Source organism: Arvicola amphibius, chromosome 9, assembly GCF_903992535.2.
Source record: "Arvicola amphibius chromosome 9, mArvAmp1.2, whole genome shotgun sequence".
Classification (NCBI taxonomy): Eukaryota; Metazoa; Chordata; class Mammalia; order Rodentia; family Cricetidae; genus Arvicola; species Arvicola amphibius.
Genome location: NC_052055.2, coordinates 42,365,617 through 42,393,007, shown reverse-complemented (window position 1 = coordinate 42,393,007; position 27,391 = coordinate 42,365,617). Strand labels below are relative to the sequence as shown.

Genomic DNA, 27,391 nt, shown 5'->3' with positions numbered 1-27,391 from the left:
CTGAAGATTGGAGATAATTCTCTTCTCCTTCCCCACCTCCTCTCTCCATGCTAAAATTCCTTCTGGTTCCCCCTTCTCCTGAGGTCCCCAAACAAAGGCACGATTCTGCCAAAGTTCACTCCGGGGAACCAATGAGTTTATCAGGCTTCCTACAGAGCATAGGTGAGGGTCACATGCAGGGTGTGGGCGTGCCTACCCCTACAGGCAGCACTGGGAAAGGCTTTATCCAGTAGGGACGAGGGCTTCCCCCACCACACACACACACAGACACACACACACACACACAGGTGGAGGAGGCTAGTCTTCCCAATACACTCTAGCTCTCCCTGAGGCCGCGTACAGTCAAGGCAGATTTACCGACAACAGGTGGTAAGGAGCTGGACGCTCAGGTGAGGGTCTCAGAATCTCCCGCCCTCCATCAGGGTGCAAACAGCCAATGAGCCCAGCTGGGAGGACCTTCTGCAAGAGGGTGCTGCTGGACTCCCCAAGACGGTAGCTGTGTGACTCAGGATAGGCTTGCACAGCAGTTCCAGCACATGAGGAAGCCAGGGAGCTGCTTTGGGGAATGGGTTCTCTCCTTAGGCAGGATCTCTCTTGTTCTGGCCACTGCATAGCACGCTGCTTACTGGCTGACCTTCCTGTGGGCTGAGGGCACGCATCACCGCGTGAAGTTTCCACCCTAGCGGTTTATGTTGCCATCACGGGCTGTGAGTGTTCCAGATTCACTTCCTCTCCTGCATTGCACATTAACGTCATTTTAAATATTGATCATGTATGAGGCACGAAGCGGTGCCCTGTTATTGTCTTAATTTGTCTTTCTGGGGCTGACACTGAGGTTGGCCGCCTCCAGGTGCCAACCTGCTGTGACTCTACCTCCCGTGGTGGGAGTCTTCCTCCTGTCCTAATGGGCTAATGGCCCAAACGGAAGGATTTAAAGTGGATTTTATCACCTTCAGGTTTAATTCTTTATAATCATGTATGCATCCAAAGAGAACCTGTCTGTGTGAGAACTCCCTCAGCTTGCTATTTCCTTTTCATTAACACGATGCTCCAGCGTCTCAAAGTTTGTACTTTAATATAATCAAACACATCCATCTTCTCTTGTTGGATGTCTTCTGTCATTTAGAATTTGTCACTCACCGTTCCTGCCCAGCTTGGGCTAGAAGCTCGCTCTAGCCCATGTCTCATTTCTAAAATTAAACACTTGTAATATAAATTGGATATTTAAATTAAAATTTTTTCCAAATCGATGATTTATTTTCCTGTTGTTATTTATTAAATTATCATTTCTCTCCATTGTTTTTAAAATGGCTCACCCATAATTATTTTCCCTTGTAAGTGTGTGAGAGTGTGCGCATGTGTGTGAGCGCACGCATGTGTGTATGTACACGTGTGCCTGCCTGCTCATTGCACAGCAGATGTAGAGGTCATAGGACAACTCGTAGGAGTCAGTCTCCCCTTCCACCACGTGAGTTTGGGTCACCAGTCTTGACAGCAAGCCCTGTTACCCAGTTGGCTTTGATTTGCATATCTTAAATCATAATTTGTTCTAACCTGTATTCCCTGTGCTATTACATCAGTTTAGATTTCCACTGTGCCCAAACATTTCTCTGGAGCCTGTCTGGAGTGGCCTATCCACTGAACAATGACAACCCATTCATTTTCCATTATGGCTTTAGAGAGAATGCTGGCTCCCCACGCTGTCAGTTATTTGTCCATAACCCTATTTCTTCAGTTTAAATGGTGACTGCTAAAGACTCAGGATTAATCCATCATCTCCATGAGGGGAAGCCCTGTTGGGTTTTTACCACTAGCAACCTGTACTGGGGCCTGGGCTAGGAATGGAGAGGCACGAGTGCCTGTGAGGAGCAGTGCTGGGATCACTTGGTCCACAGGGTTGTGCCCACATCTCTCTTGCTTTTAGCTGAAGGCATCCTTGACTACTATCTACCCTGGACTCAGAGCATCATGAGAAACCAGACATAGTCTAAATTTTCTGATCTTACCAGAATGGTCTGTGTTTACCTGGGCAGATCCTGTCTTGCTTTGTCTACTAAGCATCCACTCCTGAGTGTTCCCAGATCCCCCCTCACAGTCCCCCCCCCCTCCCCGACCAGATACAAGTGAAAGGCAGTGACCTTGAGTGTCTTGGTCAGCAGACTCCCTCCCGCTTAGAGCATCTCCATCTCCTGCCAGCAAAGGTGTTTCCTTATGCGAATAATCAGAATCACTGGACCAACTCAAGAATGTGTTCCCTTGTTTGTGATTGGTGGCATAAGGCCCGGCAGCTTTTTACTTTAAAGGGACTACTCCAAGACCCGAACTCATTAGGCACTTTCCACGATGGTGGACCTTCATGGCATTCCCTCTACCCCTTTGGACTCAGGTGTCTGGCTGCAGCCTCCAGGGTAATTTTCCTTTATTCGATGGTCTTTACTTCATAGAGTACAGGAGTCGCAGAGCAGCTAAAGCAAAGCAGTTTGCTTTGTGGCCACACCAAGTCGAAATCAGCTTAGAGAACAGGCAAAAGTGGCTGGCGAATCTGAGCTGGCACAAAATGTTGGTTTTCTATTCGTAATCAGACCTCTCTTCCTCTGAGTTCCCCCATCGTGAGACGTGCTATGAGGTACAATCTTCTCAGTGCCTAGCGTGCCCCCTCCTCAGATTCCTTATCATATTGGTTCAGGTCACAAAACCTTTTCTAACACACATCCTGGGCCTTGAGAGTCCCTCTGTTTCTGACCTGTGACCTGTCCCATAGCAGGCTGCCTGTAACCTAGGGCAAACTGACAGCTTAGAGAAGCAGGTGCTGGCTTCCCGCTAGGGAAGATTGGCCCAGTGTCTCCTGCTTACCCATGACTCTCCGGGGGGCTCTAATGCACCTCATACTGAAAATGGCCCCCACAATGATTCATTTCTTACAAGTATCCAGTGTGACAGCTGTGGCACATGAGAACAAGGCATCACTCCGTGAGTGTCAGGGTCCCTTCACATTTTGTTCCCACAAATGCAGGTGGGTCAGCAGTTCCAGGGCGACATGAAAGTCTACCTTTGCTGTGAGGCACTGGGAAACTGCCAGTCGCTCTGTCCACAGCTGCACAGGTGACGTCAGGGCCTCGTGGACCTCCACGTGTGATTGCATCATCACCTCACTCCACATCCAGTGATGCACAGTCATTGTCCCAGGCCCAAGGAGCTCACGCATTGGCCAGCCAGGTGACTTCAGTGGACACATGCTGGAGACCATTTCACTCCTCAGCAGTTGCTCCGGTCTCCCCTGGCCCACAGAGGGCAAGCAGGGAAGATGGATGCATACATTTTCTGGTGTGAGGTGTTCTTCCCCGTGGGCCCATACTGTCCCTGTTGCTCTCATCTCAGACACAGCCAGTGCAAGGCTTCACACTGACAAACAATCCAGATCTTCATGACATCTTTTGGAGCCGGTGAAACAACTACAGGATAAGCCTATAATCTCAAGGGGCCTTCCAGGAAATGAATCTGGCTTTCACCCATCACCTCTGTGAGCCTCTGCCAGGAGGAAACTCAGTTGTAGCCTTGGCTGTTTTGTAAGCTTGCTCTCCAGGGGTATCCAGAGGCATCCTTGGTCCAGGAGCTCTCGGTCTGAGTGCTAGACTGTTTGTTTCTTAGACAAAGGCCACAAATGTCTACATAAAAGGGTCAACTCTAGCATCTATTCCTACTGACTGGGGCTTTCTGTGTAGATCTCCAGAGCCAAGCATACCTGGCTGCACTTAGGTCCTACCTAAGCACCCTGTGGCCCCTTTGCTATAGCCAGAAATTCTCCTATGTGTGAGCCTCCGATCATTTGGTGGTGTCTGGTGACTCCATTAATCTGCAGCTGCAGGAGTGCTCCAGCAGGAGCTTGGGTTTCGGCAAAGAAACACAGTCTCTGTCCTGACAGTGAAATCAACCAATACACACCATGGTTGCTTCTCAGCTCATGCTCAGATATCGGAAAACCTGGGAGTAGCCAGAGGATAGGCCACATGGCAGCTGGCCTGAGAGCAAAGAGCAGGGAAGCTGGAGGGGCAGGCAGAAGGTCCTGTCGACACCTAGGACAATGGCCACTCTGGTCTCCCTGTGGAGGGAAGGGCCTTCCAGGCTTGCCATATGTATGAAGGGGCTTGGTGGAGTTGAAGGCAGGAGAGAATGGACGATGCTCATTAGAACAAAACCACAGTGTTGCTGCCGGGCAGCTACGAGAAGCAGAGTCAAGGCCAGCAGTACAGGTGTAGATTGCCTAGCACCCAGACTGTGTAGCTGGCTTAGTAGGCGGGAGGCACAGACAAGACCACCCAGACTGGAGAGGGCAAGCGGGACAAGGTCAAAGCTTTAAGCACTGAAGAGGGGACAGAGGCAGCCATGGCGGTCCTGGCCTCTCCTTTGGCCGTCCTCCTCCTGCCCTCGTCACTGTTGTGCCTGTGCTGCATTCTGCGCGGAACTCCTGCTGTGTCATCCTAGTAAAGACCATGGACCCACGTGACTAGTGACTAATTTCTGTTCTTTGTCTAGCCATGCAATTTTTAGCACAGTGTGATGCATCTGGTGTTTCTTCTTCTGCATGGTGGATGCATCTGATGTCCTAAGTCCCTACCCTGATCCCTAGGGTATTGGAAACACAGGGAGCTGATGTTGGCTCTCTCCTCAGGAGCCAGAGCAGGGATTGCCTGGGACAGTAATAGATCCATGAGTGCTGGAGAGAGGACAAAAGCCAGGTTCAGGAATATGGTCTGCGGTCTGTGTGGACAAGACCCAGGGTTTGATCAGCAGCCCCGTGTAGAGGGCGCAGTCTCTTTGTGACTCAGGTTCATTGTGCTCTCCGTGGAAATTCTAAGGAAAGTATGTCTGTTTTTGAAAGCTGTGTTTATTCATGTTAATTAGAAAGCCATGTGTGTTCCAAAAGGAAAACAAGGAAACCATAAAGGAAAAAGTAGATTACCTGGGCTCATAATAGCTAGTGAAAGACACTGCTAATATAGTCAGAAATTGTGCTGCTAATATAGCCAGAGGTGGCCCCTGCTAATAAAGCCAGAGATAGCTGTTGCTAATATGTTTTCTACGTCATTTCCGAGTCTGTGAGTATACGCATGCACATATACGTTCTCTGATGTATTTGTAGCTGGAAACATCTGAGGTTTAATTATAGTCTGTTTTCTCCCAGACTGTTGCATCTGAAGCTTTCTCATTCTATTTAAAAAACTGAAGTGCGTTTTGTCATCCCTCAAGTCAAAGGGGCTTGAACCATTTTAAGGTATATATCACATATTGCCAAAAAAGCACCGCAGAAAGGTGTTAATTTATTCTTACAGGGGAGGCTCGTGAGAGCATTTTGGCAGGCATTTAACACTGGGGCTTTGGAATCTTTGCTAATTGATAGTCAGCAGCATAGTTTCTTGTTTTGATTTGCCTGTTCTTCATTTCGCTTCTCTCTCTCCCTGTCCCTCTCCCTCTCCCTCTCCCTCCCCCTCTCTCTCTCCCTCTCCCTCTCCCTCCCCCTCTCCCTCTCCCTCTCCCTCTCCCTCCCCCTCTCCCTCCCCCCTCCCTCCCTCCCCTCCCCATGTGTATGTGTAGGTCATAGGGCAACTTGTAGGTACTGGTGTCCTCCTTTCATTTCAGAGATTGAACTTGGGTCATCAGACAGCAAACACCTTTCCCCTCTGAGCCCTTTCATTTGTCCATTGTCTGATGATGTGGGATGTCCTTCTATATATGTGTAGCTTTTATTGGTTGATGAATAAAGTTGTTTTGGCCAATGGTTTATCAGAGTAATGCCAGATGGGAAATATGAACAGAGATAGAGAGTAGGCAATCAGAGAGATGCCATGTAGCTGCCAAAGGAGAAAGATGCCAGAACATTACTGGTAAGCAAAAGCCTGTGGCAATACATAGCTTAATAGAAATGGGTTAATTTAAGATGTAAGAGCTAGCTAGAAATACATGTGAGCCATTAGCCAAATAGTATTGTAATTAATACAGTTTCTGTGTGATTATTCGGGCTGGGTGGCCGGGAAACAAAAGTGCAGTCTCTGTTTGCAGTTTTCCGTTAAAATATATTTATGTGGCTACTTTTAAAGTGTGTTCATGGGCTTTGTTTACACTCTGTGTGTTTGCCCTCTTTCCCCTAGTCCTATTGAAGTATTTGGCTTAGGCAGTTTTCTCTCTGTCGTCCTCCCCGGCCTCCAGCCTGGTGCACATCAGGTCAGCCATGGGCTTTCCACAGTGGTCCTCCTTGCATTAATAAGGAATTCCTTTTCTCTTCCTTGTTTGCCAAAAGCTTTTTCTTTTACCACACATGTTGAGTTTTGTCACGTTCTGTTCTGTATGAGTATGGCCACTGTGTAGCTTTTCTGCACTAATCTACTAGAGAAAACACAACGTGAAATGAAAATACATAATGCTGATAACTTACATAAGGTTCTCTAAGGGAACTGAACACTAGAATGAGCATCTGTTGAAAGGAGTTATTAGATTGGCTTGCACTGTTTGGTTCTGGGTAGTACAGCAATGGCTCTCTTACACCAGAGATGCCAAGAACTTGGTAGCCGCTCAGTTCATGAGTCTGAGTGTCTCGACAGTCCACACTGGAACTGTGGGCCTGGAACATTCCTGGAGGGCTGTTATCCCACACAGAGCTTTTGATGGCTGATGCCGTCGTGTCTGGAACGGGAGCCAGGGCATCGGTTCCAGTGCTGGGCTGAAGTGTCCCTCTAAGTGGCTGGAGGAGTACCAATAGTTAGCTGTCCTGGAGGTGGTCCAGCTGTTTTCTCAGGGACTGGTTGGCCAGAGCTCCTGCTTGGGGTACTCAGATGTAGAAAATGATCTAACAGTTGTCATTCATGTGACTCATGGCTTGTCCGCCACAGTTCAAATTGTTCAAAGAGGGAAAAAGCACAAAAGGAAACACATCAAGGTATGTATGTGTGTGCATATATGTGTGTGTGTATGCATGTATCATAGGTTAAACATGCAATTAACATTCTCAGAAGTGCTTAACTTTGAACAGAGATTCTTAGTGAGGGTTGGGTCTCCCTCTATCAAGCCAACCCGTAACCCTTGTCCCACATCCCTCTCTCTGTGACCAGCCAGGCACCAGTTGTCCAGCGACTGGTTACAATGATAGCATTTCTGAAGTGGTCTTTTGCTGCCTCAGAGGCCTAGCCTGCAGCCACAGGTGGCATAAGTCAGTCGGCTGAAGGTAGGGTTGGCAGCGAACAGATCTGCATGCAGTGACTATGGGAGTACAGCAGAGGCATTCTTGTCCTGAAGCAGCCTGTGGCAGATTTAGATGCAGTTTGTGCAGTAGGCGGTGACCATGGACTGGTGGACACCTCATCACCAGGGAAGGTTTGGGGCCAAATGATACTCAGCATCTTAATCCCCTGGCCACAGATGTTTCCCAGGTCTGCCAACCTCTGGGACGAAGACAGCCACTCCTTTAGGTTGTTCTTGTCAGGCAGTGGGCAGGTGTGAGGGTGACAGTTCTCAAGGTATTTTTGTAGACAGTAATGAAAGAAAGCAACCAGGGCTGAGTGAGATTAATTACTGCCAGAGCGAGGCCTGGTGGCCTGGCTCCGCTTTAGAACCACGGCAGGCAGGAATCTTTCATCCTACCCTGTGTGCTGCGGGCAGGTTCAGAGCAGGCCCAAATCCCCGCTACTTCTGTACTTTAAGATATCATCTGTGTAAGCCAATGTTTCTCAACCTGTGACTCCTGACCACTTTAGGGTTTGAATGACCCTCTCACAGGGCTACCTAAGACCATCAGAAAACACAGATATTTACATTACAATGCGTAACAGTAGCAAAATTACAGCTATGAAGTAGTGACGAAAATAATTTTATGGTTGGGCTCACCACAATGTGAGGAACTGTGTTAAAGGGTCGCAACATCAAGAAGGCTGAGAACCACTGATGTAGGCCAAGAATTTAAGTTTTTCAGTCCAGTTTCCATGCAGATTTGGAAAGCAAAGCAGCCTGCCTCATGCTGCCTTTGGCCTCTCAGATGTGATGTTTCTGTGTGGGCTCTTTGTCCTCCTGTGCTGGAGGGATGTGTGATACTAGTGTTTGGGCCACCAGGAAGCAGAGGCACGTGATCACACACTTGCGTGTTGCCCACCGTGCGCTGCAGGTGTTGTCTTTATCCTTTCGGAGCCTCCTGGGCTGACACTGTCGTGGTTTCACCGTGAGCAGTTAGAAAAGGAAGCGACTTGTCGAAGGTCTCCACACAAGCTAAGGGACAGAGATTTACACTTCCCCTCACTTTAGGATGCCCCAACTGGCATCTTTACCTCCATGATTTGGGGCCCTGACTCACAGGACCATATCGATTTAGAAATGCACGTTTGACCAATTTTCAGTTATTTATTCTAACTAAAGCCTTAATTATGCTGTCATGTCGGTGGGACTACCTGGAGATACAGTCTCACAGCCAGCTCCAGAGTCTCTGTCTCTTAGAGTCACTCCTCCTCCTCTTCCGCAATGTTCCCAGAGCCGTAGGTGCAGGAGCTGGCTGCCTACACATGAGCAAGGACAACAATAGACAGGCCACAGTGGACAGGGGAAAGACCATGAGGCCTCAACCCTACACAAAGAACTACAGACAGCTAAGGGACGCTGAGAGTGGGAGAAACAGTCCTCCCTAGGGAAGAGCACACAAATTGCTTATCTACTACCAAATGGTCAGCCCTGAGACCATATCTTAAAGCAACATTGTACAGAAGGAACAGGTTATATTTAAGAATGTATATGTATCTACATATGTGTATATGCAGGCAACAACTTCTAGTGAACAAAAAATAGGTCATGAACTTGAAAGAGAGCAAGAAAAGGTTTGGAGGGAGGAGTAAGAAAAAGGAAATTATGCAATACTAATCTCAAAAATAAAAAATTTAAAAAAACCTTTGTGTATCACTTTATGTTGCTGCCATGGCAAAGACCTTAAGCCCAGTGCCTCCCGTGCTGTGAACACCATCCCAGTGTGTGGCAGGAGACGCCCAGTGCAGGGCTCAGTGGGCTGAGGTATAGTTATGAGCGGGACCCCTGAGTCCAGGCTTTTCCAGCTCCTGTGGCCCCATGCATCTGCTGGCTCCTGACTTCTTAGCCACGCTGCCCCAACTACTGCCTATCAGTGGCTCTCTCCATGTGTAAGGAAGGGTTTGTGAGCTGGTATTGGGCCAACCATACAATCTTGCTAATTAAATAATACCTTGCCACTGAGCTATCCCCCTAACCTCCTGCCTGCAAGGTCTACCCAGAACCACTGTACCGTCCTCTCCACAGTAAACAATGACAGGCTAAGGTCACCAGCACTTTAAAAGCCATCACCCTGCCAAACGAGGTCATTGAATTCTTCAAGTAATGAGTTCAAAAATATTATCTTGTGAAGATAAGAATTTAACTAATTCCCTTTGTTTCTTTCTGCAGAACTTGCCACCACTGACAGGATATGGCAACGCAGGGTGCTAAGACCTGATTTCCCCTTGCTTTTAAACACTCAAGTCTGTGGTGCTATTTTACAAAATGACTTTGTTTGCCATAGATTCGAAACTTCATATAAATTCATAGCAGCTGGTTTCGACTCAATATTAAGTATCTAATCCGTGGGGTATTATAGGAAAAAACTGTTTAATATTGTTGTTTTCGTTTCATGCAGATTTGGACTTAAAACCACCACAAAAGTCAATTGGAAGCAGTTTTTAACAGCATTTTATGAGCGGCAGGGGTTGGAAGTCAGCAAGGCAACTCCCCAGAAGAAAAGAAGCAGGTATGTTTAAAACCAGTTTACAAACCACAGTATGCATTAGGTTGGAGAACATGTGGATTAGAGTCTTTCATTCATTCAATGACCAACTGTCTCCACTGACTAGTTGTCAAGTTTTACCTAGCTTTTTAGAGTCTATAAATCATTTTGCATTCACTTTTCTGGCTTTAAGTTTCCTTAATCAGTAGGGATGGCATTCTTGTTCCAGTTTGCAGAGGGAAAAGAGCCTGGATAATACACGCCTAGAGCTCGAAGGCTCCTCCAGCACACACAGCACCTGCTCACCGGGGTCCCTCAACTCCAAGTGTGTCCCGGGAGACTGTGTGCAAGTTAGCACTTGCTGTGTGTTTCATGGGAAGGGAGAGAGCCTGTTTTCCTGTTGCTCTGCTAGCGATGTGGCCGTCTTGGGAACTTCTTGCCTCGGGCAGCAGTGTTTGTTCCCTGCTAATGTCTGTTGTAAATTCTAACTGGAAGTTGTAGTGGCAACTCAGAAATGCAAAATAAATAAAGGGCTAAGATGCCACTCTAGAATTTAGACTTTATCTCTAAGGACTCTCTTGTTTAACTTCCGTGTGATCTTTATTGATTACCACGTATGGGCCATGAAGAAAATACACAGTGTTTTGTTATGTTTTATTTCTAACAAATATATAATTTCATCAGGGGCATTGAGAGTGTTCAGCCCTAGTGCAAAGGAAAATATACTACAGAGTTAGTTCTCACTCTGTTTTCCTGCGGCCTGTCCCACCTGAGTACCCAGGGGTATTTAATGACCATCTGGCTATCAGCTTTGCAGGGGTCCAGAGCCCTGCTCTACTGTGAGGAGGGGCTGTGAGCATGTGTCTGAGGAGACAGCTGTGAGCATGTGTCTGAGGAGGCAGCTGTGAGCATGTGTCTGAGGAGGCAGCTGTGAGCATGTTTCTGAGGAGGCAGCTGTGAGCATGTGTCTAAGGAGGCAGCTGTAAGCATGTGTCTGAGGAAGCAGCTGTGAGCATGTTTCTGAAGAGGCAGCCGTGAGCATGTGTCTGAGGAGGCAGCTGTGAGCATGTGTCTGAGGAGGCAGGTGTGAGCATGTGTCTGAGGAGGCAGCTGTGAGCATGTGTCTGAGGAGGCAGCTGTGAGCATGTGTCTGAGGAGGCAGCTGTGAGCATGTGTCTGAGGAGGGGCTGTGAGCATGTGTCTGAGGAAGCAGCTGTGAGCATGTGTCTGAGGAGGCAGCTGTGAGCATGTGTCTGAGGAGGCAGCTGTGAGCATGTGTCTGAGGAGGCAGCTGTGAGCATGTGTCTGAGGAAGCAGCTGTGTCTGAGGAGGCTCTGTGAGCATGTGTCTGAGGAGGCATGTGTCTTGAGCAATTCCATTTTGCTACAGTTTTCTTGTCTGATAACACCTTGTCTAAGGCTTTCCAGGATAAAATTAAAGTTTTATTTATTTGTGGCATTGTTTTAAAATTAGAGACAAGGTCTCACTGTGTGGTCTAGGCTGACTTTGATCTTATCATCTTCCTGTGTAAGTTTACAGTTGTGTGCCACCACGTCCACCTGCTGGCTTTCATTAGCTTTGAAGCATCTGTCCTCTCGTGGGGGCATGGTGCTCTGCAAGAGACTCTTGGCAATATCAAAGGACATTTTTGATTGTCGTGGTAGAGGTAACGATGTGTAGTGAAGTCTATGGTAGGGAGGCCTGATTCCCAAAAGGTCTTCCCAGAATGGAGAAGGGCCTGTCACTGTGCCTGATATCCATGATAACAGACCCAGGGGGATTGCTCGCCCAGTATGTGCTTGTGCCAATACGGTTCTGACTTTCGCAACACTCTCTTCCATTTTTCACATGAGCCGTGAGACACAGAGCCAGAATACAGTTCTAAGATGGGGTAGCAGGTGTGCTGTCACAGAGCTGACTAGACAGAGAATCAAATCCCCAGCAAGTGTGAGAGTGGTCCCATATAGGAACCACCTACTGTCACGTCCTATCTTGTGAGAATAGAAGATTTCTTTTGAGTACTGAGGAAAGGGAGGCCCATAACTGAGTTTTATTACAAGGTATCTAGTTCTTCCATTGCTGTAACAAAACACCATGACCAAGGTAACTTACAAAAAAAAAGCATTTATTTGGGGCTCAAGGTTGCAGATGGTTAGAGTTGCAACAGGCAGGCAGGCAGGCAGGCATAGCGCTGGAGCGGTAGCTGAGAGCTCATATCTTTACCCACAAGTAGGAGGCAGAGAGAACTAACTGGGAATGACATGGAACTTTCTGAAACCCCAAAGCCCACCCACAGGGACATACCTCCTCCAATAAGCCTACACCTTCTAATCCTTCCCAAAAAGTTCAACCAACTGGGGACCAAACACTCAAATATATGAGTCTGTGGAGGCCATTTTTATTCAGAGTACCACACAGGGGTCTGTGTCTCCCTTTCTGATGGGAATTTACAAGGAAGCCTTAGCTCCCAAAGTGGATGACCATGGCCTCCAAGAGCACTGGCATGGTTGATGGATCTTCAAGGTCAGAGGTAAGAAAAGACAAGAAGTCTTGAGGGTGCAAGTGACCATGGCATAGTCACTGGAGGACAGAGGCTGGGACTTCCGATGCCCTCAGCTGCGGGACCCATGTGCTGCAGCTGCCTGCCCCATGGTCCTGGTGGCCAACAACCTCTGATTTCCTTCCTGGTCTTTTTGTGAGATCAAATTTGTGGGTTTGAAAGATGTCTGACTAGGGTTGCTCAGTATCGGGGGCAGCAGGAGGAACAGGATGGCATAGCTAAGAGATGGCTGTGCACATCTTCTCTGGGACAGTTCTCTGTCATATGTCTTCCCACACCTAGTAGCAAACAGGCCTGCCCTTGTACACTATCTTTTTTGAAGAAGAGCCTCTGCAAAGCCCGTACTGTAAGAATTAATTGGAGCATTTGCTTTTTACCAGAGCAAGTCCAAGGGTGCAATATCCTTCCTAGTTTTCTCCTGCTTCTTTTTGCAGCAATGACTCGAGAAACCAGTCGCGCAAGGAAAATGTCATCAAGAAGTTATTCAGGTACTCGGAGGAGCGCTACACAGCCCTGAAGAAGGCCTTGTTAATTACCAGCACGGTAAGAGCCTGAACCCTTCTATGGAAAGATCCACAGGAGGTAGGAAAATTCACACTCAGTGTGGCAGTCAGGAGGCTACATCGTGTTCGTCAGGACAGGGTAACCAAAGGGACCAAGTTGACAAGCATGCAGAGACATTGGAGTTCTCATACACTGGTGATGGGAATAAAAACTGGTTCAGCAGCTCTAAAGAACAGTAATTCCATACATAGGTATCAGCCAAGAGAAACAGAAGCACAACCTCACAAGGATGCATGTATAAATGTTTCAAGAGATGCTGTCTGTTATGTTCTAGCTGGAGATGACCCAGACATAGATAAGTCACACATATTTAGTCCGATTACCTCAGAGAACCTGTCTTCCATAGCTGGGAGATGTGAGTATAAACACTTACTGTAAAAGCATGAGGACTTGAATTCAAATCCCCAGCACCCAGAAAAGCACTGGATATACCTGGTGCTGTTGAGAAGAAGGCAGGTGGACAGCTGGGGCTCTATGGCAGCCAGCCTTGCTCCAGGTTCAGAGAGAGACCCTGTCTCAATAAAATAGAGTGACATCACACCAGTTAACCTCCTCTGGCCTCCACATGTAACATGGGATATCTCCACTCATGTGTGTGCATACACTACACATACACATAGAAAATAATATTTAAAATAAGAATTTCAGGGGCTCAGCACTTAAGAACACTTGCTGCTCCTTCAGAGGACCTGGGTTCAGTTCCAGCACCTGACTTCCTGTGACTCCTCTTCCAAGACATCTGACACCCTCTTCTGGCCTCCAAGGGCACCAGGCACACATAGATGCATGCGCACACACACACACATATGCAGACACTCACACATCCACATATAAAAATAAAAGAATAAGAACTCTGCTCTCTTAGCCTCTGGACACACATTTATACCATACCCTGGCAGTCAATGACGGCTGCTGGCTGACACTGGAAATTCCCTCTCCGGGGTAGAGGCTCTATATTCCCACCTTCCCAGAAAACAGGGCCTCTTGATTTTCATATTTAGTTATCAACAGCATTCAGTTCCATGGAACAAGCTTACCTCAGAAGGCTTCACTTCTAGTATTTCCTTTATGCAATGTGGCAGAGATCTCTCCTTCAGCAGCTGCCCATCTGTGCAACCCATGAGGTTAGAGACTGGAAACACATCCTGTTGATATTAGGTTCAATTGGCAAGCTGCAGCGGAGCTCAGGGAGATTCTGAGCCAACATGTGGGGCTAGGAGGAGGAGGACTCTTCATGCTGTGGAGACCCTTGGGAAGGGGTTGGCCTGTGCCCCTCATTCCTCCAGGCTATTTCCTGCCTTTTGCCTGGCAGAGGATCTCTTCTTCTAGGAAAAGCCTTAGAAAGCCTTGGGGGTGCCTACCTCTGCCCTGATCTTATACACATACACGGTGTATGTAGTGGCCATTGCCTGCTGTCTTAAGTCATAGCTCAGCTTGGCCGAAGCTAGTGCTTTACTATTGCTGAGTATGTACATAGCATTTCCTGCCTTTTAATTTTTTTAAAAAAATTCTTGATATTATTTACACTCTCGTACTCAGACGCCCAGTGGATACATAACTTGGGACGAACTGCGACACGCCCTAAACTGCATGGTTGCAAAGTTAAATGATTTGGAATTCAATGAACTGAAGCAGACATTTGACCCCGAGGGCACTGGAGTAGTGAAGATCAGCTCCCTACTGGACGTGTTGGATGATAGCCCCAAGGTAGGTCACCACGGTCTCTTGACTGGGTGACTCCCAAAGCCAGGAAGTCAGCATTCTAAGCAAAATGCAGTTTAAATAAATTAATGAATTCACATTTCTGCATGTTTTCATTTCAGGTTACAGTTAAGAGGTTTTTGTTTTCTAGAGCGTATTGAGGATGCTCTCTGGCATTTCTGAGAAGCCTGTCCTGAAGCAACAGGTGCTGGGCGGTGCTGCACTTGCAGCCGGGTCTCACAAAGGAGTGTCTGGGGGTCACACCTGGTGGCAGCAGCACACACTTGTGGTCCCAGCTCTCAACAGGCTGAGGCAGAAGTGCTGTGAGTTCGGGGCTACCCTGTGCGAAGCGGAATGCCAGGCTAGCCAGGACTATATCATGAAATGTATCTGAAAAAAATAAAAGAGCTGTGACAGAAGCATGCTTGGGAAGGGGTCCCATGCCCTGATCTGACACAGTTTTAGGGGTCTAGGGGCAGCCACCCTGCTCCCCTGCTGTCTACCAGTAGCTTTCAGTCATTGCTGGTTTTGACTGAAAAACAGGCAGCTTTATTAAAAGCTCTGCAGCAGCAATTAACATCGGCAATCTTTAAGAACACTGAACAAGTCAGATTGCTGCATGCATGGCTGCGTGGTCTTATTGTCAGAATGTTGAGCTGTTTGCCTTCACCATGGAGGGAAATTGCTAGGCTGAGCGTGGACCTTCACATACCTAAATGTGAAAAACTTAGGTCAAAATGTATAGGTATGTCCATGCCTTCACACACACACACACACACACACACACACACACACACACACTTTTTAAGCATGAAAACTGTGGGAAATGATAGAGGAGTTTATGGTTCCTCAAGTAAGACCTTGGTTACATCCATCCCTAGCCGTATTGGTCAGGAGAAATTGGACTTGTGTACTCAGGCAGTACCTCAAAGTATACCTTGACTCAGTTTACCACTGCTGCTTGAGAACAAGATCAAATGAGTTTTCAGGGCATGGAGGTCATCTGGGGTGGGAGCCTGGGCGGCCACCATCTCCATGAGCTACGTCCAGGGGCAGATATTGTACCTCTTGAAGACACACATCTTTTTTTTTTTTTTTTGAGACAGGGTTTCTCTGTAGCTTTGGTGCCTGTCCTGGAACTAGCTCTTGTAGACCAGGCTGGCCTCGAACTCAGAGATCCGCCTGCCTCTGCCTCCCGAGTGCTGGGATTAAAGGCGTGCGCCACCACCGCCCGGCAAGACACACATCTTTTACAACAGGATTGGTGACAGCAGCAGCCTGTGGTGTTTCTGTGGCAACTCAGCAGGTTAAAGTGTACACTCAGAAGTGTTCCAGTTCTAAATATTCAGTCTCAGTCGTTTTGATGACTGCCTGAGTTTCTCTTGCACAAACACTGCCCACACCCTGAGCCCCTGGTCCTTCCTAACCCTGCTTGCAGAGTGAGTGGTGGGGTTTTCAGTGCCTTTCCCAACCCTGGTGTAGGACAGACCCTGGCTTAGCTCAGGTCTGTGGTGCTCAGGGCTTTTTACCCCTGGGCAGTGCAGCAACTGTGCACATTTTCAAACCAAGCCAAACTGAGACAGTAAGCAGCCTCTCATGCAACAAGGGACATGATCTTTGCTCTGTGTGTGTAACTGGAGCTGTGACACACGTGCACACATGCACAAATCTGCTGTATATTTGTACACATGTACAAACCTTCCATATATATATGTGCACACGTACTTAAGCCTGCCATGTGTATCTGTACACACACTCAAACCTGTCATATGTATGTGTATACACACTCGAACATATCATATACATGTGCACACACTCAAACCTTCCAAATATATGTGCACATATGCAATCTTGTTGTATATATGTGCACACACTCAAGCCTGTCATATATATATATGCACATACACCCAAACCTTCCAAAAGCCTATAATATATATGTGCACACACACTCAAACCTGTCATATGTATAAGCACATACACTTTCAACCCTATGGTTTGTATGTAGATAAACACTTTCATTATCAAAGCAGTTATATTTGAATGTAAGTTGTGCTTTTTAAAGTGGTACATCTACCACATGCATTTTGATGGGTTTGGATATATGCTTTTGTATATTGTACCTGACTTTACCTACAAATAAAGTCTTGTTAATGTGTTCAAGTCTGTCATCTTTCATTAAGCCATCACTAGCATTTAATACAGTGAGGTTTGCTACTTAATTTTAGAGAATGCTGCATATTCTCCTTTGTTATATGATCTTGGCATCCACTTTGTTTTCCCTTTTGGAAATTTTGCTCCAACCTGGACCAGCCAGGCAGAGCCAGCTTTCAAATCTAAGCCTGTAGCTTCCTGTTGCCCCTCAGGAAGCACTTGTACCCATAAGGTTTCTCTCATTCACTTAGGTGAGAAAAATGTCCCCCTCTACAGACACCAAGGCACCTCCGCCTGTGGCTTGGAATTCAGTAAGTACCACTGGCCTTCTGTTTGTGGATACCATCCCCATGTGTTCTGAGGGTGCCTGCATACCGGCTTCCAATGTGGTAAATGTATTTCTCCTCCTATGTTAGGTAGACGAAATGGTGCTTGACTCCATCACCAGGAACCTCCAGGCCTTTTACGGCATGCTGCAGTCATATGACCTTGGCGATACAGGGACCATAGCAAGAAATAACTTCAAGAAAGTCATAAACATATTCTGCCCATATCTCTCGAATGAGCACTTCGTAAAGTAAGTTCACAGGTCCTTCCCTTCTTCTTCCCAGCCTGCTGTATTACATCCGTGGATACTATCGGTAGCAGACACCGTGTTGAATCCTCACTGAGCAGCACTCTAAGAGTTTACTTTGTGTAACTGAATCTCACCAACACCATTAAAGAGGATGGATGGAGAAGCTGTGTAACCACTGTGAGGCTCCAAGGAGTCAGGGGACACAGGCCCCATCTGGGTCTCTAGGATTGCTGGCTATTCCTATTGCTTTCTATTTTTTAAAAAGATTTGTTTATAAGTGTACACGTGTGTCTCTGTGTATATGCATGCATGTGCAAGCACAGCGCCTGTGGAAATCACAATCCTCCTGGATACCTGGGGTTGGGCTTCTTCATTTTTAGCCTTGGGCTGAAGAGATGGCTCAGGGGGTAAGGGTACAAACTGCTCTTACAGAGGACCCAGGAACAGTTCCCAGCACCCACATCAGGCCGCTCACAACCACATGTGACTCCTGCTCCAGGAGTTCCAGTGCCTCTGGCCTCACTGGGCACCCGCACTTAGGTGCAGAGATACATGCATAAACACATCCACCAACACATAGTTTTTGAAAAAAAATCTTAATTTTAGCCTTTTTTAAAAAATGAGCACATTCTGATGGTTTTTTAACTTTAGACTCTCCGGTAAGTTTCAAGACATAGCCTCAGGACGGATCCTGTACAAGAAACTTCTGTTGTCCATCGGTGTCAATATCCCACCGCCCGTCATCCTTCCACTTTCTGTTCCGAAGGATCAGCTAAGCGAAAAGCTGCAAAACGAGGAGCGGAGTCAGCCAGATCTTCCTGAGAGGTAAAATAAGAGCAAAGGAAAGGCGCCTGGGCACCACGGCACCTCGCTGGAGGAGGCATTCCTTGGGCACATGCAGCTGCTCTCTGTCATCAGAGCTATGATCCATTAAGAAAGAACAGTGCACTGGGCACACGTGGTTAGAGCGAGAGGAACTCTGGTCAGTAACTGAACCCACCTGCAGATTTTAGAAACAGAAGTGGGATAGACCCAGAGCTGGGGCACTTGCCGAGGTTGTTCTGATGTCAACAGTCTAGACTCTCACCTCCCGGACAACTTGACTGCTCTGCCCCTGCGTGCATCCACACCTCTTCTCTCACAGGACTTAGAATCTTGGCCATAGCCCATTAACACAGTTAACATCTCCTAATGTGACTAGGTGGAGCTGTTAAAACGATAGCCAGATTGAACTGTCTGAAGTGTCGACCAAAACACACTCAGTGAGCTGCAAAAAAAGATATTCCGGCTTTTACTTCCTCTGGAAAAGTATTGGTTTTAACTGCTTCTTGGTAGCCTATTGTGAGCCTGCAGGAATGGCAGCGCCTGGGAGTTGCCATCTTGGCATTTCTCTCTCTCAAAGCTCTTGAGCATGAGATGATGGGAATGTCTTCTAAGAGAAAGCTTAACTATCTGGCCACATGTCTCCCCAAAGCCAGGAGAAGCAACAGTGGCAGTTAAAGCTGCTCATAAAGCAGCTTTTCCTAGAGGGAAGGCTGGAACTCTGCTCTGCATAGCTGCCCCACTGATGGATGTCCTGTTACTCTGCAGGGCCTAGGAGACTGTGGAGAGCCTGGAAAGAATTAGCTTCCAACTGCACACCCTCTCATAATACATTTTGTGAATTGATTCCACAGAGAAACTCAGGATAACCATGACTTCTCTGCTCTACCACAGATAGCCCATGACTTCATTCACCTAGTTACTACCAAATGCTTTAACTTGACGCTTCCCCATAGGCCCTGACTTTGTTTCCCTGTTTTTATTCTTCGTACAGCAGTCCACTGTAGAAGTGGAGTCATGGCTGCAGGAGCGTAAAGCAGCAGGTCATGTTGTATCTGCAGTCTGGAAGCAGAGAAGGGTGGATGCTGGTGTTGGCTTGCTTTCTCCTTTCAGTGCAGTCAGACCCCAGCCCCAGCCCAGAGCATGGTGCTGCCCACTTTTAGTGTGGGTCTTCCCATCTCCTTTACCTTATGTCAACAAAATCCTTTCACTGGCATCTGAGAGTCCCTCCCAGGTGGTCCTGGTAGCTCGGGGCAATTCCAGATCCTGTACAGCTGACACCACTAACCGTCACGTGTGCCTGGCCGCATGCTGTTTCCACCCAGCTCCGAGTGGAGAGTCTTAGTGTAAAGACAGTCCTGCCCTGCCTTGCTGGCGTCGTCATGCACTGGCAGCGGGACTCTCTGCACGGATACTGTGCTGCTGACCCTGCAGTCCTGGCTCTGCAGGCCACTAGCACAGAAAGGAAGCCCTGCTCTCTGATTCGGGTTAGAACTTTGATGGGGGTAATAAATCCCCTAACTATTGTGGGATACACGGTGGACAGGCATGCCATGTCAGCTGGTGGAGAGCTCATTGCCTACTTGTGATTTCAGAACCCAGCCCACAAGGAACAAAACCACAGAGGCCAAGAACATGACCAAGGAAGAAGTCATCGACAGACTCAAGCACTGTATCCAGCAGCAGGATCCCGTGTTCAAAGAGCAGTTTCTTAGCATCAGCAAGGAGCCTGATGTGAAGATCGGCCTGGAGGATTTTCGGAAGGTAGGAACCCATGCCATGTGGGGCTCCCTTCCTGACTGGGTACGCGTGTTCCACCCCACTGCCACACACTCCATTCATTGTTGCTGCTTGTTTATTTTGCTGTAGGGAGGAGAAGTGGTGGACAGTACTTTTGCTTAGGGAACCAGCAGGTTTGTGCTAGAAGAGTCTCAGCTTGAGGGCCCTGCATGGGCTTTAGGAGTTAATTTACACTATTGATTAAGATTCCTACAATGCAGGTGGATCTCTGTGAGTTCGAGGCCAGCCTGGTCTACAAGAGCTAGTTCCAGGACAGGCTCTAAAAAAAAAAAGATTCCTACAATGAGCGCTCCAGCCAGGAGCACTTTGGCTGTTCCTCGGGAAGGCATCTCCGTTAATACGCTGTAGTGGCCATGTGGACAGGCTAGAAAGCAATAGAATCAATTTCCAATAAGTCAATACTCTTCTTGAGTGCCTGCTCTTTCCCTGGTGTCTACCTCCAGGCCAGGAGTCATAAACAGAGGCCCAGATCAAGAGTTCTTTCTGGTGTCTTCACCCTGTGTTCCCGTTTAGAGCAGTTGCAGATAAAAGCTTTGGAAACTATGTTGTTGTCTTAGCTAGGATTTCTATTGCTGTGATGAAACACCATGACCAAAGCGAAGATTTTATTTGGCTTACACTTACACCATGGGCCGGGCCCTCTCCTACCAATCACTAAGAAAATGCCTTACAGCTGGATCTTATGGCAGCCTTTTCTCAGTTGAGGTTCCCCCTTCAGATGACGCTAGCTCATAGGGAGCTGTCATGACACTATCCACTGTCAGCACAGAAGGTACTCTGGATATCCTCTGGGTGCCTGGCCAGATTCAGCATGTAGAGGAAAGGTTTCCTCGTGTGGGCTCAGGAAACGCCCTGGGGAGCAGCTGAAGCCTCCATGATGGTGAAGGAGGTGGTGGGTGAAGGTGGGCATGTAGGCTTAGCTCAGTGACTGGACTTCCTGTTCCCCAAAACTTCCTGTTGTCCAGGGTGCCTTAATGGGGCTACCAGCTTTGTTTGGGGTCCTTCACACCTCATTTCGTTGGCCTAAGTCCCCCCAAGACCCTTGGGGGTCTGGACTTATTTCTCTGTGTTCCAGCCCCAGCCTTGGCCCAAGGGCAGCTGGATTCTCAGGGCAGGTAGCCACACCAAACTGGTACAGCAGCAGCACACTGACCACTGACCTTTATCTAGGGCCAGCTGGCAGGAGGCTCAGTTTCCTAAGGATTGGGCTCCATGGGTTTTCAGAAGCTCTGTACCTTTACCAAGGTCTGCTGGTTCCACAGATGATGGGAGAAGTGTGACGTCTGTCGGGTGTCTGTGGGTTTGTTTACTGGGTTCTTTTATGTTCTGTTAATGTTGTGTGATTCACCCCGAGGCTGTTACTGAGATAGATTTCAAAACACAGAGATCCCTGTATCTGTGTGACTCTGGGTACAGATGGATGCTGATGGCCTCAAGGCCACCTTCTTTCTGATTTGTTTTGGTGACTGTTAGGCTGGTGCTGTCTTTTCCTACCTTTGACTTTCAAACTCACTGAGCACTTACAAGCAAGCCTCTCATGAGCACATTTAACTCACTTATCCTGATGTGAGTTGAGTATCTTACCATTTTCTCTAATCTGGACATCATATGGTTTCTTTTCTGTTTGTCCTTGCCATTAGGTTATTCAACTACTTCTGTGGTTAAGTGTTCCCAGGTATCCCGTTACGAGATGACTCTTGTTTCGTTCCAGTTGTAAAGCCAATGCTAGAGACTGCAGCTCACTGCTTGCACCCCCATAGAAGTGCAGGGAGCTTTAGTACTGTGAACCAAACTCCTGGAAAGAAGCCATGTCTGCAGATACTGGCTGGCTGATTAGAATTCCAGCCATGGAGAGACTGGAATGGTGTGGGTCCGGAGGCTAACGACCTTATCTTGGGCTAGTTCTAGCCCCCTGGCACAGCCGTTCCTTGCCCACCTCTACGTGGAACTAATATCTCGTGACAAATAGATTAAAACCTGTGGAACCAATTAACTCAGCAGATGACCAGCTTCTACCAAAAGCTAAGAGTCACGAGTCATCGTGAGCAAATAGAATGGCTCCCTACATCCCGTTGCACCCACCTCTCTGGTGTACCCACCAACGTATTTTAAAGTTGCCTGGATTCATGACTTTCTTTATTCTGTAAAATTATAGAAACTTCGTGAAGCTGCCTCCCTGTAGAAACATGAATTTGGGGTGACCTAAGTCAGTGTTCCCAGGTCATGGTCACTCAGAATGGCTCCAGAATAAACTCTTATTCCCCCCCAAAAAAGATAAGAACTGTGGGTTTTGTGTCATCATTGTCTTCTCTTTTGTGGTACTGTTTGCCACATGCTTCAGTTTTAAATATAATCTAAAATTCCATGAGACATTATCTTTCGTGCTGAAATCAACCCAACCCAGCAACCTGACCTTACATATTTGTGCTAGCTGTCTGTGTATCACGATATCCTCCTCCTCCTCTTCCTCTTTGCTTGAAACTGGACTCATTTCCTTCATCCTGCCTAAAGCGCTCCCTTTGTACATCATATGGTGAGTGTGCACTGGTCGCTCATTGTGGTTCCTGGTGTTTTAGAGTTCCTTAGTTCTCTACTTAAGGTCCTTCATCCAGATTGCACGCTAAACTTAGCTATCCCCGCACCCAAGGCTCCTCTGAGCTGTGATAATTTTCCAGGCTTTTCTTACCTTATTATTATTATTACATTGTTTTTAGGACCATGACTAATTTTTGAGGATTCCTTCCTAATCAGGATTAATTTTAAATAAATAGTTGTGTGTGTATGCATGTGTGTGTGCATGTGCCTGAGTGTGTGTGTGCGCATTCCAGTTTTTGGTAGAAAGCCTAAGTTTGTGAGTTTAAGAAACTCGGAAGATCCAGATTAGGATAAATACAAAATCAGAGACAAGATGCTAAAAACCCAGATCAGAGAGCAGGAGAGCAGTGTAAGCCATGTTCCAAGCAGCCACCCAACTATCAGCAGGGATGATAGAGCTGGAGGACATACTAGTGGTGAGTGGGCACAAAGTCAGAGCCACATCAGCTTGGAACTTTGTGTCCAGTCTCCTTTGAAGAGTGGAGACAAATGGATGTCTTCAGCCTAGCAAGGCAAAACAAAAGGAAGGCAAGCCTAAAGTACCTCACTGCAAGTCCATCTTCAGTACCAGCCATGCTGCAGGGAGTTCCCAAACTCAAGGAATGAGATGCTGTGAAGACTCAGATGCCCCCAGTGAGGGATAAAGAGCAGGAGAAGTGTCGACAGGAGATGCCCATGGTTAAAGCACTTGCCATGCAGGCATGAGCACTGGAATTTACATGCCCAAATCTCACCAGAATGCTGTGGGGGCATGGCCGCCTGTGATTTCTGCCTTGGGAGGGGCAGGTAGAGCTCTGTAAGCTCAAGGCCAGCATCATCTAAGAGCGAGTTCCAGGACAGCCAAGACTAGAGAGAAACCTTGTTTTGAGGGGTGAGGGTGGAGAGATGGCTCAGAGGTTAAGAGCACTGATTGCTCATCTGGAGGTACTGAGTTCAATTCCCAGCAACCACATGGTGACTTGCAACCATCTGTAATGAGGTCTGGTGCCCTCTTCTGGCCTGCAGGGATACATGGAGGCAGAACACTGCATTTATAATTATTGTGTCCAGATTACGACCCCCAGAGAGAGACCACCAGAGAGGCCCAGACTGTAATAAGCAAGGTTTAATCAGCATAATACAAACATGTTTGGAACCCCTGTCTACTAACCCCGTTATAGTGAGGTAGAGAGAGGAGTTGTATCTCCTCTGTGGGGTAGGCTTTTAAAGGCATAACTACAAAGAGGCTTTTTGAAGCTGCTTTGGCATGGGTGCAAGGACTTTTGCTCCCTCCCATTCTATTAAGTCAGCTTTTTCCTTGTTCTTAGAGCAAGGCCACTGTTCCTGAGTTAGGACATCTTTATCATCTTTATCAACCTGTACCAGGTGGCTGGCTGGGCTGAGCTAAGTGACCTTATGCTTGAAATCTCCCGGGTGGGAGAGGGGAAGACCACTATACTCCTGGGAAAACATTCTGGTAGGAAATTTTTTTTGCCCCTTTGAGAATAAGGGGTGAGGGTCCTACAATAATAAATAAATAAATCTTAAAAAGAAAGAAAAGGAATTGAGGATACTTCCCAGTACTAGCCTCACATTCGGCATGTGTGCACACACATGCACACTGCACACACACATGGAACTGGAGAGCCGGTGACTAAATGTGAAAGGCTACTTTCAACTCACGGAATACACAGGAGTGTTTGAGATTAAAAACTACAGCCTTGCCTTGGAAATTTTACTATATATGAAAATATAAACAAACGACAGCTTAGCAGAAAAGCCAGCAGGACTTTTCCCGGGACTCACTGGCTAGCCTACGTGGTTAACAAAACTAAAAGCATACACACACACACACACACACACACACACACACACACACACGCACGCACGCGCACACACACGCATGCATGCAGATGAGACCAAGGAGAGAAAGAAGAGATTCAATACCAGTTTGTCACTCTTCGGTGGGTTTTCAGGAGCATGTCTCCCAGAGAAGCCAGGGTTTAGCTGGATAGATTTCAGTCTGTGCGCCAGGCTGTGGCTAAGGCCCACTGCCTGTGAGTTGCTGGCAGGCATTAGGGATAAGTCTTCTGGATTGGCTGCTGTGTTCATTGAGACAGGTGTGAGGGTGCCTTGGGGGCATTCAGCGAGACCATGCTTGCTCCGTGGTGCTCCGTGGCCCTGGGGAGCGGTCCACCCAGCCCAATGGACAGGCTGTGAGGCTCCCCAGCTCTTCACAACCCTCCAGGCTGGGAAACATTTGCCTGCAGACATTTTCTTCCTCTCTGCTGCATATGTTTTGGTGAAAGGACTAAGTGGGAGGACTTGGCGATGAATAATTCATGTGTGATTGTTTTCAAAATAGGAAGTTAGTTTTTTCAAAGTGAGTAACCCATCTATTCATTCCTGAGACCCATTGCCTCTGGGTGCTTCTGTGTGGGCCGCAGAGTTCTATCTAAACAGTTGTCGTGCCCCATGCCGCGGCAGGCTCCTCCACAGAACCAGGTCTGGGAACACAGCGAAGGATGGCGCAGATGGTGTGGGATTCCTAGTCAAAGGGTGGCCTTGGAACTGAGCATCTCTCCTCAGTAACCACACAACCCCTAGTCAGCACACGTCGGCACACTGTGGTCTGTTCACTGTACTCACACACGCACACACGCACACACACACATGCACACAACCAAGACTAGGCCCCACAAACCAAGAAGGATATATCAGCCATTTTCCCAGTGTTCACCTCCAGCTCCCTGCATCCTCTTCCCTCAAACCAGAAAGGATGGATGAGTCCTGAATAAAGTGTGGCCTGTTCTGTGCTCAGAGCAACTTCTAGACTGTTCAAGTCATTCAAAGTCTGCCGCCGAGTTGGGAGGAAGTGCCTGGAAACCCTACACTGTGCCCAGTCAGGGAGGGAGGAAAAATGCTTTTTGAAGCCTCCAGGGAAGATGGGGGCACCTGAGAAAGGACCTTTTCATACCCCTAGTGGCCTCCTGCACCCACCCATTTGGTGGGGGTCACAAGATATTTGCCAAGACTTCAGTTACCCCTCCCTGTGTGGCCAGTTAGGATTTGTGTAAGGACCCCAGAATCCACAGCAGGCAGCTCCCTCTTCCCCCGGGTGCGTCCAGTCCACTTTTCACTCCCCATTGTCGTCCCCCCTCCCCGGTTTCCTTAGTCCAACAGGGATGAGGAGGTTTGTGAGCAGAACCAGGTTTGAGCCCCAGCCTTACCGCTCCCAGGTCAGGTGACCAGGGCAAGTCAGTAGCCTCTGTTTCTAGATCTTCCTACGAGGATTCTGAGAGGTCCTTTCTCTGAGCCTCTGATGGGGTGAAATGGAAGGCTCAGCACAGCGCATGGCTTGCAGTTAGTGAGGCTGGTCGATGGGATCCAGTCCTGTCTTAGGCCTGTCCTCAGACTTTCTGCTCTGGGCTGTGTATAACACCAGAACCATCTGGCAGTGTCGACTTACGTCCACGTCTCCCCCATGCAGTGTGATCCTCAAAACAGGATGGCGGCCGGGCGGTGGTGGCACACGCCTTTAATCCCAGCACTCGGGAGGCAGAGGCAGGCGGATCTCTGTGAGTTCGAGACCAGCCTGGTCTACAAGAGCTAGTTCCAGGACAGGCTCCAAAGCTGCAGAGAAACCCTGTCTCGAAAAACCAAAAAAAAAAAAAAAAAAAAAAAGGATGGCACCAGTGCCAGGCTCCCAAGATATGTCTTTTCAATGCCAAGGCTCAATCCAAGCTAAGGGAGCCATGGAAGCAGGCTCAGTGGGCCATATAGGAACATTCACAAGATATTCCATAGAGCCTGGAAGCTAGTGTCCCCTAGAGTCTCCGCCTCCTCCTGATGTCCCATGCCAGCTGCTCCTGAGAAGGCAAGGCCCCTAGGAACATAGCTGGCTACGCTGATGGCTGTGTCATGGCACCTGACCTACGAACTCTTTCCCTGTCCTGACCAGTGTAGGGTACCATGGGGAGGACAGCACAGATCATGTTGTACCCAACCGGGGCTCCTGCACCTTCCTAGGATGAATTCCTTCCTTCCTCCCTCCCTCCTTCCTTCTTTCCTTTTTTCCTTTTTTCTTTTTTTAATTTTAATTTTATTTTTTTTTTATTTTTCAAGACAGGGTTTCTCTGTGTAGCTTTAGAATCTGTCCTGGAACTCTCTCTGTAGACCAGGCTGGGCCCAAACTCACAGAGATCTGCCTGTCTTTGCCTCCCGAGTTCTGGGATTAAAGGTGTGTGCTGCCACTGCCAGGCTTCTGGGAGTGAATTTCAATAAACAGGCCATCAAGGATGGCTTCCCCGGTCTAGTCACACATCCATTATCCCACTACACCTGCTGTGCAGACACACCACCTCTTCCTACAGCCTTGCACACTCAGCCCCCCACAAGCTGTCTCTGTGCCCAGTGAGTTCAGCCATCCTGCTAGATGCACAGCCAGTCCTGTTCTGAGCCTGGAAACTGCAGCCATTGTTGGGAAGGTCTCCACTCTCAGACCGTGAATGTTGTGTCTTCTGTCCCCTGCACTGACCCCCAAAACCCCTCTGTGGGAGGATTGTCCCTGTCTACCTACTGACCCATCGTCTTACCCACAGCAGCTCAGCCAGTCAGTGTCCCCTAGGAAGGTGACTTTGGGACAGCTCTGCCCCAGTGCTTGCTACACAAGGAGATGTATTTGCTCATTTGTTCCCCACACCATATACACAACTGGAACGGGGGGGGGGGGGGGAGTTGGAGTAAAGGGTCCAGAAACCACCTTTCACGAGTGGACTCACACGAGAGAGGCAAAATGGTGCCTGCGGGTGCCCTCCCAGAAGAGAGCCACACAGCTTCCTTCTGTGGATCTTGATAGAACTTGAGGGACAATCTTATTTTC

At 48.0% G+C, this 27,391-nt stretch overlaps 1 protein-coding gene across 2 annotated transcripts in view; it reads left to right on the top strand.

The window, feature by feature from the left end:
- The window catches only part of Efcab6 (EF-hand calcium binding domain 6), a 166,603-nt gene that overhangs the window by 76,614 nt on the left and 62,598 nt on the right, over positions 1–27,391 (top strand). For both annotated transcript variants that reach the window (XM_038343334.1, XM_038343332.1), the window contains 7 exons: positions 9,674–9,784; positions 12,755–12,863; positions 14,424–14,591; positions 16,988–17,047; positions 17,153–17,313; positions 17,965–18,138; positions 19,731–19,899. In XM_038343334.1, coding sequence (XP_038199262.1) covers positions 9,674–9,784; positions 12,755–12,863; positions 14,424–14,591; positions 16,988–17,047; positions 17,153–17,313; positions 17,965–18,138; positions 19,731–19,899 — 952 coding nt within the window. The remainder of the gene's footprint in view (positions 1–9,673; positions 9,785–12,754; positions 12,864–14,423; positions 14,592–16,987; positions 17,048–17,152; positions 17,314–17,964; positions 18,139–19,730; positions 19,900–27,391) is intronic.